The sequence below is a fragment of the Pempheris klunzingeri genome, chromosome 23 (genome assembly GCF_042242105.1).
Source record: "Pempheris klunzingeri isolate RE-2024b chromosome 23, fPemKlu1.hap1, whole genome shotgun sequence".
NCBI classification, from domain to species: Eukaryota; Metazoa; Chordata; class Actinopteri; order Acropomatiformes; family Pempheridae; genus Pempheris; species Pempheris klunzingeri.
Window position 1 is genome coordinate 15,978,692 of NC_092034.1, and position 12,738 is coordinate 15,991,429.

The 12,738-nt window shown below is 42.0% G+C and overlaps 1 protein-coding gene across 8 annotated transcripts in view; it reads left to right on the top strand.

The window, feature by feature from the left end:
- Window positions 1-12,072, top strand: part of camk2d1 (calcium/calmodulin-dependent protein kinase (CaM kinase) II delta 1) — a 79,017-nt gene extending 66,945 nt beyond the window's left edge. For 7 of the 8 annotated variants that reach the window (XM_070854687.1, XM_070854686.1, XM_070854690.1 and 4 more), the window contains 4 exons: window positions 1,460-1,508; window positions 9,728-9,803; window positions 9,889-9,983; window positions 10,112-10,344. In XM_070854687.1, coding sequence (XP_070710788.1) covers window positions 1,460-1,508; window positions 9,728-9,803; window positions 9,889-9,983; window positions 10,112-10,344 — 453 coding nt within the window. Of the gene's footprint in view, window positions 1-1,459; window positions 1,509-9,727; window positions 9,804-9,888; window positions 9,984-10,111; window positions 10,345-10,497 lie in introns of those variants that run through there. The other variant, XM_070854682.1, reaches the window with a different exon arrangement.
- Window positions 12,073-12,738: the final 666 nt, after the last annotated feature.

The following is a 12,738-nucleotide window of genomic DNA, read 5'->3' on the forward strand; positions in this document are numbered from 1 at the left end:
ATATTTCTTCTGTCTGGGCTTAAAATGGGTGTAAAAGGTTTTGGAAATGATCCAGTAAATCGTCCTGTGTTCTGAAAGGTAAAATGTGGTGGTTTGAAGAGAGCGAAATGATTAAACTGGTTAAACATCTCTGTAGGGATCCTGTCGTCAAACATTTCGAGTAACATTCTGTTGGGACAAAAAGAAGCACTTGTAGTGGATGTTAAAAGAACTGTTGGACTGTCTGGACCAGTTCCAAAGCTTTATGTACCTGCTAATCATTAGAAGCCCAAAATAATATGCCCAAGTTTGAAAATACTTCACTTATGCTTTACCCATGAAACATCCATCACACATTCCTCTTTTTACCTCTTTGTTAAAGTGCTGTGTCCTTATGAAGGATGATTTATGTTTATTTGGAATGATAAGATGGTACTCACTACATTAATTGCTGACATCTGGGAAAACCTTGTCCTTTCTAAAAAGAAATCAGGACAGGACAGGTCACACATTTTTCTAAACAAACCCTCAGGTAAGCTAAACTTATTTGGAAGGAAAATTGAGGCAAAAGGTAAAATTGTTACCCAAACTGTCCGTTATATCCATTATAGCTTACAGACTGACTTCCTGCCTTTACATTGACCTATTATACTTGTATCAGTGAACTGGTCTGGCCAATATTATTGTCTGATATGAGCTTACCAAGGAGATATTGGCATATATTTATATATATGTATATACCACTGATACTGTATGTTTGTGGTAAGTCAACAGTGTCACCATTACATTGGTTTAATACCATTACTCTGCCACAGAGCAGTTTATTTCTAACTAAAATGTCTCCCTCAGTTTTGATCTTGGTCACAATTAGGCCAAATTAAATGATCCTTATCAAAAATGTTTGTGTTTATATGGATAAAATGTGTAAATCATTCTCAAGAACACTTACTGTACAGTAGCTTAGTTTTAAAGGGTTCCAAGCCAAAGAGGTTTGCAGCGAGGGGATCGGGTAATCTGGATAAACAGTCGGCTTGTTTACAACCTGTCCGATGGCATTAGAAACACTAGCAGTCACATGATAAAACTGCATTGCAACAATATCATTATGCTCGCAGATCTCGGCCAGTGTTTCCTGTACGGTATTACTGTTTACTGATAGAAGTATTAATAATGAAAAAAAGACCCACATGGTTCATAAATCTGAATTATCCCATAATATCTACTTTGTATCTTTCTGATCATAAAGTTGAACATAATCCAGGGATTGATATTGTTCTATAGATTGGGGGGGGGTGAATATCTATCTTGTGTGTGTAAGTGAGATTGTGTCAAAAATGTAATCCCAAATTAGAATGGAGCAGGTGCTGAAGTCTATAATGATGAATTGACCCATTGTGAACAAACACTGGCACAGTCTAACTCAAGTGTTTGTGCTGTCATGTCACGCTGCTTGTACTCACAGGTCTTTGTCGTTCCACAGGAGTCCAGTGAGAGTGCCAACACTACCATCGAGGACGAGGATGTGAGAGGTAGGGAGGTTCAGACCAATGAAAGTAATCTCCTCCTGTGTTAGCAGGGCGACTCCCTCCATTACAACTCTGAGCTGACTATCAAGGTTTTACATCAGTGTTAAAGGTCACCTTCTCTTTTGGTGCACTGGCTCATGTTTTTAGTAGGTTTGTGCTCTCCGTGTCTTTCAGAGGAACTTTTGACAGCTTGTTACTGATTATCTCTGCTGCATGAATGTGTTGCATGTCGTTCATTTTGCATGGCATGGCTGTCCCAGTACCATTTACTTGAACCATGGCCAGATTGAACTACTAGTGGCTCCTATTCGGCAGTTTGGTTGATCACAAGATACATCATTGGTATTTCCCACAAGTCTCGATAAATTACCACAAACCTCCTGACAAACAATGAATATAGGACTCTCAGGACACCAAGGGTCTGGGACATTTACCCACTTTGCTCAACTGGTAATTTAGCCCTAACCGTACGCCCCTAATAAATGTAAAACCAATAAATAGATTTCATGAAGACGTTTAGCTAGAACCTATTTACAAACAGCGAAAGCTCACTAAACAACAATGGTTGTATTTCCATATACAGTGTGTCAGTATGTGGGCAGCCACTGTCAACGACTAGATAATCAGGCAAATATTAACATTAGCTGAAAAGTTAACATTCTCTGTATAATAGTACGCAAATCTAAAGACCATTCATCACTCTGTGAGCCAGACATCAAAACTTGGACTCTACTTGGAAAGTTAGACAATTACAGGGTTCCTTAAATGTCTCAAATATATTTTCCGTGTTCTCCACCAACTGAGTGCCAGTATTCTGTTGAACACGAGCAGACACCTGATACCCTGCAGTACAAGGGCTGTGGTATAATAAAGAAAGGTGAGGAGAAAAGAAAAGAGAGAAGGCGAACGGCCTTCGTGCTTGAGTTCAGGGAAGTGAATATTCGATGTCCGTGAAATCTGTGTCTTGTGTGTGTTCACTACAGCACTGGCCTCAGATCGATTAGGGAATCTGTCAAATGAATGAGGTTTGGGTGTTTCCACACTTAACATTTTGTGGAAATCTATCCTTTTAACTGTCATGAACATTTGCTGATTTCCTGAGGCCCCTCACTGTGTGTGTGTGTGTGTGTGTGTGTGTGTGTGTGTGTGTGTGTGTGTGTGTGTGTGTGTGTGTGTGTGTGTGTGTGTGTGTGTGTGTGTGTGTGTGTGTGTGTGTGTGTGCGCGCGCGCGTGCGCGTGCGCGCGTGCGTGTGCGCGCGTGCGTGTGTGCGTGCGTGCTTGCGTGAGTGTGTTCATGCACATTTGCTTCCAGTACATACACAGGCCCATTTTATAATGGCCTCCATCGTTTTTCATGATTGAAAGTGTCATCATTCCTCGATGCTCCAGTGGCCTTATTCAGAGAAACTTTGAAATTGCTTTACACTACTCTTATGATCGTGTGCAGTAGCATATCTTCAGTTTTTTCCAAAGAAGAGACCCCCCCCCCCCCCCCCCACACACACACACACACACACACACACACACACACACACACATGATTTCTTTATGCTATTATTCTTTTACATCTTATTATGATCCAGCTGTTCCTCTGGCCCCAGTCAGAGCCTCAGCCTACAAAGAAGCTTAGAAATGTCTATGAAATTAGGGGAGGATTTTAATCATGGCATCGTCTTTGATTTCAGCAATAGTCCCTTTGTGGAGAAGCTATCTGTGGCAGGAAGTGAGACAATGAAAGGGCAACTGGTATTTCCTATTTCTCGAATGTGACTCATTTGCTCCGATGTGAATGATGGATGTTTGATGGCTTCCCATGACAATGTCTAATTTCCTCTGCATGGAATAGATTCAGCAAAGTGCCCAGCATGTCTTTTGTTTGGGGGCTGAAAAGTGGAGACAATGATGTACTTCACAGTGCAGAGGTATTTAGATCAGAAAAGGTATGTTAAAGTGTGTGACATGTCAGCAAGCAGTTGTCCACATGATGACGCCAGTCCAGTGCTGTGTTCCCTTACTCCTGGGACGGTTCCATTTCCTGAGTCGGAAAGCTGTTTTATCAGCTCTGGTGTGATTACAAGCTTGAAGTCATAATGTGGAAACAACACTACAAAGAATACGTGATGTGTTTTATTGCTCGGAGCGTTTAAACAAGCTGTTTTCATTAGGTCATATTGAAAATATTACTTTACCTGTTATCAGGGATTATCAAAGATTAATGCTAATAAAAAACGTTTCTAACTTTGATGCCTTGACCGTTGGATGCTGTGCAAGTAGTGTACTGGTGGTTTAGCAGAGCTTTTTCACAGGAAACAGATGCCTGCTGCTGTGTGAGTGTAGGCTACAAAACCCCCTTAAAGACGTAAAAAAGAAAAAGATTATCTCTTTAAAGGAGTAGTTTTCGCTAAAGAGCGAGATATTTTTTTCTCAGGGGTTGATTGAGACCAAAACGGAGCTTAAAAAATGAAGTGAATGTATTTGTTGAGTGGTCAGAAGCACGATAAGATAGGCAAGTTATTTGGAAACTTGCTTACAAATTATTAGGTTAAGAGCTTAGAAATCAATGCATACGGCCTTTATGGTGGTGGAAGGGAGTTATAGTTTAGACACAGGTGTTTTTATCTCTTGACGGTCTGTTCAGTTGTTGTCTGTGACGCTCCTGCAACAGCCCTTTTTATTCATCTTGTCATCCTCTTACGTTTTCACACGCTCCGCACAATCTGACTTGTTCTCAGCTGCTGGAAGAATTGAGGGCTTTGAACAAACTGTCTTTTCCTGCATGCTTTTCATTTACTCTTCATTTCATTTTTCCTTCTCTCCATTTCCTGTCATTCCTGTCACTTCCACCGTGCCTCCCATTCTTTTGTCCTCATCTCAGCACGCTCTCCCTCCTCCAACCTCCACATTTACCACCTTAAGGACTTAGACCATTCCACCTTTCACCAGCCTTCCTCCCCCTCCGTCTCCTCCCAGTACTCCTCCTCTTTCTCCTCTTCAACCTCCATGTCCATCTCTTCCTCCTGCTGGTACTCTCCTAGTGTTTGGCCCAGTGGTGAGGAGTGCTGCCAGTACATCCTGTGGGCACTGGTGGCCGTCTACCTGCTCCTATTCTTCACATCTTCCTATCTGGTCTTTTTCTCTGACCATCCCACCACATGTCACTGCGGCCCACATCACACCCCCACACAGGGGCCCGGGCCCCAGCACAGGGTGCCCTTTTCCAGCCTGGGCTCCACCGACTCCCAGTGTAAGTCCATTTCCCAGTACTTGGGAAGAAATCAATGTAGGTATTCACAAGTGCAGCAAGTAGTAGAAAAACTATTTCAAATTAAATATATTTTATATTTCCTTTGTTCACTTTAACTGTGTCATTCAAAGGTCATGTTATGCTCTCTCTCAAGTTCATACTTGTGTTTGGAGATCCCACTAGAATAAGCTTATGTGGTTTAATGTTCAGAAAACACTGTTTTTGTCATACCAGATGTGTTTCAGCCTCTTTCTCAGTGCTCTGTGGATGAACACAACAGTCTTTGAGCTTTGCTCTTGCTGTTTGGTTGAACACAACAAAACCCTACTCTCTGTTATCCACACTACTAAGGAATAAACGAATATACACTAATATAAAATACACACAAACATGTCGCTTAAGGGAGATGATGGTTTACAAGCAGGGAGGGAGGAGGTAACCACTAACCTTTTAGCAGGACTCCATGGACAGCTACAGTCATTCAGACAGCAACTCAAAATTGATCAGCCAGGAAATGAAATATGTAATGTACACCATCCATCCACCCATCCACCCATCCATCCACCCATCCATCCACCCATACATACATATAAATCTACTATATATGTATGACGGCACAGCCTGATGGCCAAACCTGATCACATGATCACATGGCTCCCAGATGAATCCTTGCGGTACATTTTACTGTGTATAGATATTGATGTTGCACCACAGACAGAGCTGCAGTATGTTGTCTGTTACAGGTAGAGAGCAGGAGTCAGGCCGTGTTTATCAGATTACCAGCAGTTCCTTTCCCAAAAAGCAAGTCACAGCTTAAATCTAATCATTGAGATGTTTTGTAGTTTGTAGACTCTTCCTGAGATTTAATGAAAAATGCAAAATGACAGGGTGTTGAGAACAGCTTTGGCTCAGTAATATCACGTTCTACACCATGTTAGGATCATTTTATGTAACTGTGTATATTTATGATACAGTTCATGATATTTCACTTATAGCGTTCTCTCTTTTTCTTTTGCATGACAGGCTTTACAACCAGGATTTAGCTCCACTCAGTGCTTATAGACAGTCGCTCTAACTCCGCTGCACACTTGAAACACTTTAGATCAACATACTCAAAGGTCACTTATTAGAAAACACATTGGATTAAACAGACATCTGTTGACTGAAAACTGAAAACTGAACCACACCTCATTCACTGTATGTGAGTGCAGAGCAGCTGTCTTATAGCGCCCCTCACAGTCTGCAAGCTGCCATGACACCCTACCCTGTGTCTTCACAGGCTGTGGCCTCGCTGTGGGAATGAGAATGAGCTTTTAATGTCACATGAAGGATTTTGGGAGGCCTGAATATGTAAAGAAGCAATGGCTCCAACACAGACCACACAAAGGTTCTGTAACCACAAATGTCTCACTGTAAGAGTGACACAGACTCTCAGGAGCTTTGTCCTTACACAGCTCATTATTCCTAGTGACAATGGACATGTCTTCCTGTGTTTTCAGTGCTTTCATTGAGGATCTTATCAAGGCTTGGACTGTTGTTGAGGAACTGTTAAGATTTACAGTGGAAAAATTGAGTGAATCAGTGGAGGAAAAGAGGGACTGCTCTGCACTGGGGCTGGATATCACATATAAGTACAGCCAAAATATGACTGTAACACAAAGTACCAACTCAATCCGGATCACTTGCTTGCATTTAGAGAACATTTATCATTTGAGAACTTTGGCTTGTTTTGTTACATAAAAGAAATGAAATGTCACCAGACATTCAAACTAGCCTCTCATCACGTGCTTTCACGACAGGTCTATGTTCACAACCCATGGATGTATTATAGCCGCTTCATTGCAAAGTTCTCTCAAGCTCTGAAATGCATCACTGATTGACTTGTTCTATCGCGCTGATTGTTAATAATCTCTTTTAGACTCCGTTTGATAAACCTGTCGTCCTTTGCCTTTGTTGCTCTTCAGTGTAGGCAGTTGTTGCCAGGATCTTCCACCACTGTATCAGGCTTTCACCGAGATCTGCACATCCTCATTTGTAGAACAGCCAGTTGGATCTCTCTCTCTCAAAGTCTCCCATCACGGGCTAGATTTTCTAAAAAACCTGAAAACGGAGCCAAGAGGAGGTGCAAAAGTCTACTTTTCTCTCAGACCACTTGAATTACTACATGCTGAAAAGTTTATTCGAGATTATGGCATTTTTGCCCAATGACACTAAAAACTAGCTGCAAAGCTACGCTTAAATGCATTTGACTCAAATAAGATTACAGACAGAAGCAGCACAAATACTTGAGACAAGTCCTCATCTGACCCGTCATCATTTCCTGCAGTCACAGTAAATGGTTCTATGCTTTGTTTCTTGTAGCTCGACAGTTCTGCTTCTGCCAAGGATCAGTATCTGCTTAGTTTCTTTCTATTTATCACCATCTGCTGTGTGTGTGTGTGTGTGTGTGTGTGTGTGTGTGTGTGTGTGTATCCATGCGCATGTTTGCGTGCCAACCTTCCATATTTCTTTGTATGCTCCAATAAGAGATCCCAGAGGAAAAGACTACATACAATACAGCTGACAGAAGCTCTATTATTTCCACTCCATGGACACCGTGGAGCATCGCTGAGGAGCAGAGGATGAGTTCTTCATACTGCTGCTAAGTGACTCTGATAAAAAGCCTTTTTGCCAGCTCTGGCTGGAATTTAGAGTCCTTATCGCACAAGATTGCATTTCTACGCTTCTCACTTAAAGCGTAACTTTTGTGTCTTCGAACTTTGGCCCTATTTTTACATATTTTGGGTTTAAAATCACAACTAGGTACAAGAATTGGTCCAGTAGATTGCCTTAGCCAGCAGCTTCAAAACAGGGTGCAATCCTTTGGGGCAACTGTGCCAGATGATAGTACTTCTACTTAAATAGTGTATTTTTACTACTGACAGGCTCAGGTAGTAGTTTGGTGTGTGAGAAGGGATTTCTGCAGAGGTATACTAGTGAGATCCTTTTTCTTTAACCCTAAACAGTTATGGTACACAAATATCTTGCTGAGTCCAAATTAACACTTTAAAACACGATATAAAAAAATGAACCGAACGAGGTAGTGGGAAACTACCAAGTTCAGCAAATGACCATTTTAGTCAGTGGAGTCTGGGGGCTTTGAAGAGAGCCATATAACGAAAACAAGAAGTTTTAGTGAACACACTTTGATGGTGCAGTTGCCCCAAGACCAAGAGATTATGTTGCAGCCATTCCAGCCTGTTTCACAGCTGCCAGCTGAGGCGCTCCGCAGGACCAGATCCTAATGGTCATTTTGACCCCAAAATAATGTAAAGATTGGGCCTGGGTCAGTTATCCTTTAATGTCATTAAGGTGTTCCTCTGCTGTGGTTACATTATGTTAGCTAGTGTCTGTTTGTGCTGCACAATACTTGACACTTGATAGTACTACTTTAGCAACTGTGTACAGTGATGGAACAAGTACTCAAACCAATATTTCTTAAGTAAAACGATGGTAAACACAGAATATGACTCTGTAAAAGATAGAGCTGCATTTAAAGGTTTCCCTCAGTAGAGATTCATAATTCTTCATTAAAACCAGGAATGTTGTTATTCCTCACAGTGTCACATCACTGCAACAAAAGTCGATGATTGGCCTAATATACAAATATATTTCTCTAATATACAAAAATAATGATTTCTGGGATCCAGTGCATATTGAATAGAATGCAGCACATTGTTATGTGTCATGTAGGTTAAAGGTGAGAACAGGTTCAGTCTAGTGTCCCGTACATCTGCTTGTGCTTCTGCATTTGATATTTGCCAAGTTTGGAAAAATGTTTTTTTTTAGAAAAACATGTCAACAGTTTTTAAGGTACAGTATTGAAGAAAGTGACCAAACGTCATTTACAGTGTAGAAAAATGGGAAATATCAACCAATGAACTGAAGCTTCCAGTTCAGGTGAAAGGCTTCATATATACAGTGTTAACAGTCCAGAATCAAGCAGCTTTGCCCCCGTGCCTCCATCCCCAGAACATCTACACATCACGCAGAAATGCTATTTGCTCCTCATGTGCTTGAACATAATTCAGTTTGGATAAAGCATGTATGAAATTACTGCAAAGTGTCTGAAAGGCCCAGTTTGGCCCCCTGAGTGAATCGATCAGTGTCCCTGTGCTACATTTGCTATTTGCAAAGTAAAGTCCACAGTTTGTGCTAAAGGACACTTATAGATTAACATCATTTCTGCGTCAGGCTTTTTCTAAAAGCAGCCAATCACAGAAAAGTACTTTGGTCACCTTGTCAGTATGAGTGTGTCCCCCCCCCCCCCTGCTGCTGTATCAGCTTGCCTGAGGCCACAAGCTGCTTGTTTTTGTCTCAAACAAAAAGCAAAGTTGACAAGGAAGCATGTTTCAGCTGTGTGCAGTCACTTTGTGGGTTTTATTGTCACTCGAGGGAGTCGGTGCCCAGTTCCGACAGCAGACTGTGAGTGTTCAGTTAGCTTGGAACAACAGTGGACTTGAGGGTGTTCAAGGTAAAAACGGATTTACAGTATTACTGTATGTGTGAGTGTGTAAAGAAACTCCACTGTGTCATCTGCATCCTGTAAATGTCAGTGGAGGGTGTATTTTTTTATTTTTTTTTTGCGAGCTGCAACAACAGCACTTATTCTCTCCATTCATTGTTTCCTAGCTTACCTACTTAGCATGAAAGGTAATCTTGATGTTGTCAAATGTTGAACCACGCTGGCTTCCTTTCTGCCAGTCTTCCCTTCATTCATTTCTCTGTGCCGCCGTATTTCTGTGTGTTTTTTTTGAAAAAAACGATGTGAACTTCAGTCCCCAAATGTCCCGATGTTGTGGTTTTGGGTCGATGTTGTGCTCATGTTCCACTTTGGTCCATTTTGAACTTTAATCTGTGCCTCTTTTCATATCTGTCAGAGTGTATAGAGATCTCCAGTCTAATAAAACATTTTATTCTCTCTCCATCTGTGTCGCAGCTCGCAAGCAGGAGATCATAAAGGTCACCGAGCAGCTGATCGAGGCCATTAACAACGGCGACTTTGAGGCCTACACGTGAGTTCAACTACTTATATTTACACACTTCTGCCTGTAAAAACAATCTGTGTCTCTGATATGGCCGTGCGATGTGCCGTTGCAGGAAGATATGCGATCCCGGCCTCACGTCCTTTGAGCCCGAGGCCTTGGGCAACTTGGTGGAGGGCACCGACTTCCACCGCTTCTACTTTGAGAATGGTAAAGAACCTTTCAGATGGATGGATGATGTGCCCACATTAAAAGGATTCAGCTCTGTTTGATATATCTGAGATAAATGGATTACGATGCCAGGAAGTAGCGAATAACAAAGTATATTTCCTCTGCAGCTCTGTCGAAGACGAAGCAGCCCATCCACACCATCCTGCTCAACCCCCACGTCCACCTGATCGGGGACGAGGCCGCATGCATCGCCTACATCCGTCTCACCCAGTACATCGACGGCAACGGCATGCCCCGCACCATGCAGTCGGAGGAGACCCGCATCTGGCACCGCCGCGACAGCAAGTGGCAGAACATCCACTTCCACCGCTCCGGCTCGCCCACCGTGCCCGCCAAGTAAGGCCCCCTCCTCTGGCTTCCTCTGTCCAACTTTAATCCTGCCCCGCCTGGAAAAATGAGACATTCCAGTTTCTAAAAAGGAAAGTGTGACATATTTGAGAAAGAAGACGACCCTTTTTTGACCAGTAACGAATCCATGTGGTTTGTGTTTCAGTTGAGAGGACGATCTTGGACTACAAACACCCTCCAGCCTACAGCAGTCAGCTGAACAGACCCCACCCACCAAACGTCCATCAGATCCCCCCCGCTAATCCCCGCCCATCATAGCTAGAGCTCCGCCCTCTCAGTGTGCTGTTTACATATTGTCGCTGCTGGACTGAAGATTATCATGCACGTTGAAAAGACTTCAACATTTTGACAACATCACGTTGTAGCGCGAGTGTAGTGTTTATTACGGGATCTCACCATCCGCATCATGTTTTATTACTCTGAGGTTTCTTTTAGTTTTTTTTTTTTTTTAGATGAGTATATTTTAAATAGACGTGGTTTCCAGAGGAGCCAGTTGTTTCAGTTTTAATGGGCTGGTGAAATATGTGAACCTTCCAGTCATCGTAGTGACAGTTTTTCATTTGAATATTGCACATATTGAAGACTCATGAGCTGTTGTCATGTTTTTGCCTTTTGGCACAAACAATATATCACCGATATATCACATATCTGCTTTTTACTTATGTATCTTTTCCAAATTGCCATCTATTAACGCTCAGGCATAAGCTTGCTTTTGTTTTGGTGATGTGTAGGTTTTGGTGATTGATGTTAACTCGCTCTCTTAATCTTTAACGGTATCCATATGTACTAAGTTGGCTAATTTTACACATCTGTTTTCCATCAGCACTAAGTATGTTAGCTAGGGATTTTAACTACATATTTAAAAGGGAAAATCAATTGAAACATGTTTTACTTGTTCGGACCACCATTGTCACATAGCGGCATCTGAGAAGAGTCTCTCACGATAGAATGTAAACTATAGAGATAGAAAGAATTATTTAAGGCCATTACTCTGTGACTCTCTCTGGTAAAACCATATTTTCATACAATAAGAAGCTAATTATGTGAATTTTATCAGTTGTTCCATTGTATTGTGTTTACTTTTTATATTGTGATATAGATGCTCGTCCCTCCACTTGTCACTATTGTTGCTTTCCTTTTAGCCCGTTCACCCTATACCGACGGTTCCCTCCTTTATTCTCTGTTCGACTGGTGTATGCCAATATTTTAAAGCACCAGGTTTACGTGAACGTAGAATCGCGATGCTGACGCTGTCAGAAATGCCAAACTCTGCTGAAACAAAAATTGTAATTATTAGCCAAACTACTAAGCAGCAAATCACCATTTTAGTTATTCTATGGAACTCTGTTATGTTATTGTAATGTCACTGCTCAGCGAAAGGGAAGGGGAATTGCTTGCGTCACTTGTGGGTTCATATCTTCAAGTTTGTGATAGAAAAAAATGGAAGGGAAATTTAATTCCAGAATCAAAGCACAGGGAAAGGAAGCAGTCACGTTCAAAGATAAAGTCACAGGGTGTCCACTGACGATTCCAATTGCGTTAAGGATATTGGGATTGATTTAGTTCAGAAAACCGGTTTTCTTTTCTTTTCTTTTTTTTTGTCACATTTGTCCCTCACACACCACACCACGATGGGACACTGGTATATAATGTTACTGTGGTGGGACAAGCCTGTTGTATGATTAAGAAATATCAAATAAAATGTGTGATTTATGCCAAACGACTTGGTTTGTCTTCTTTTCATCCCGGTATGAGGCTGTGTTCATTTTGTTGCGGAAAACCTTAGCGCAGTTAGCGGCTGAGGGCAATGCAGTGTATACTTCTATGCTTATGGTGGTAATCTTGTGTGCCTTTGGCTTTACTGCATATCTGGCCTCCTCCAGGTTACAGTCTGCTTTAGGTTGTTACCCTTACACACACACACAACACATTTGACAAGGGCCAGACTACTCATGTGCCATCTCCTACTTGTATATCTAATAGGTACAGTGTGGCATTATGAGCATACGTGCATGTCTTGAGAGCCGGACAGTCATCCAACAGTATAAATGTGGTGAAGATAGGACCGTGTAGGGGGGAGTTACTGCACTTTTAATGCTCACGGCGAAGGAACTTTTTCGATTGAAATTCGCCGCGTCGCCAAGGCAACGCCTTTTGATGAAAACTCAGTTTTCATTGCGGACCAACACGGTTCAAAGTCACCAATTTAAAGCAGTCATTCCTGGCAGGGGTATTAAAGACTGAACACTAGTCAGCAAGAAAAGGGGTTGAAATGGGCAACTAAAAGTGTCTGAAATAGTGAAATAATGAAATGGCTCAAAGTGTGAAGTCTTTTCAAACTGCCACATTTCTCCACTGAGCCGTGGCTCAGGGCGGACGGGCTCTG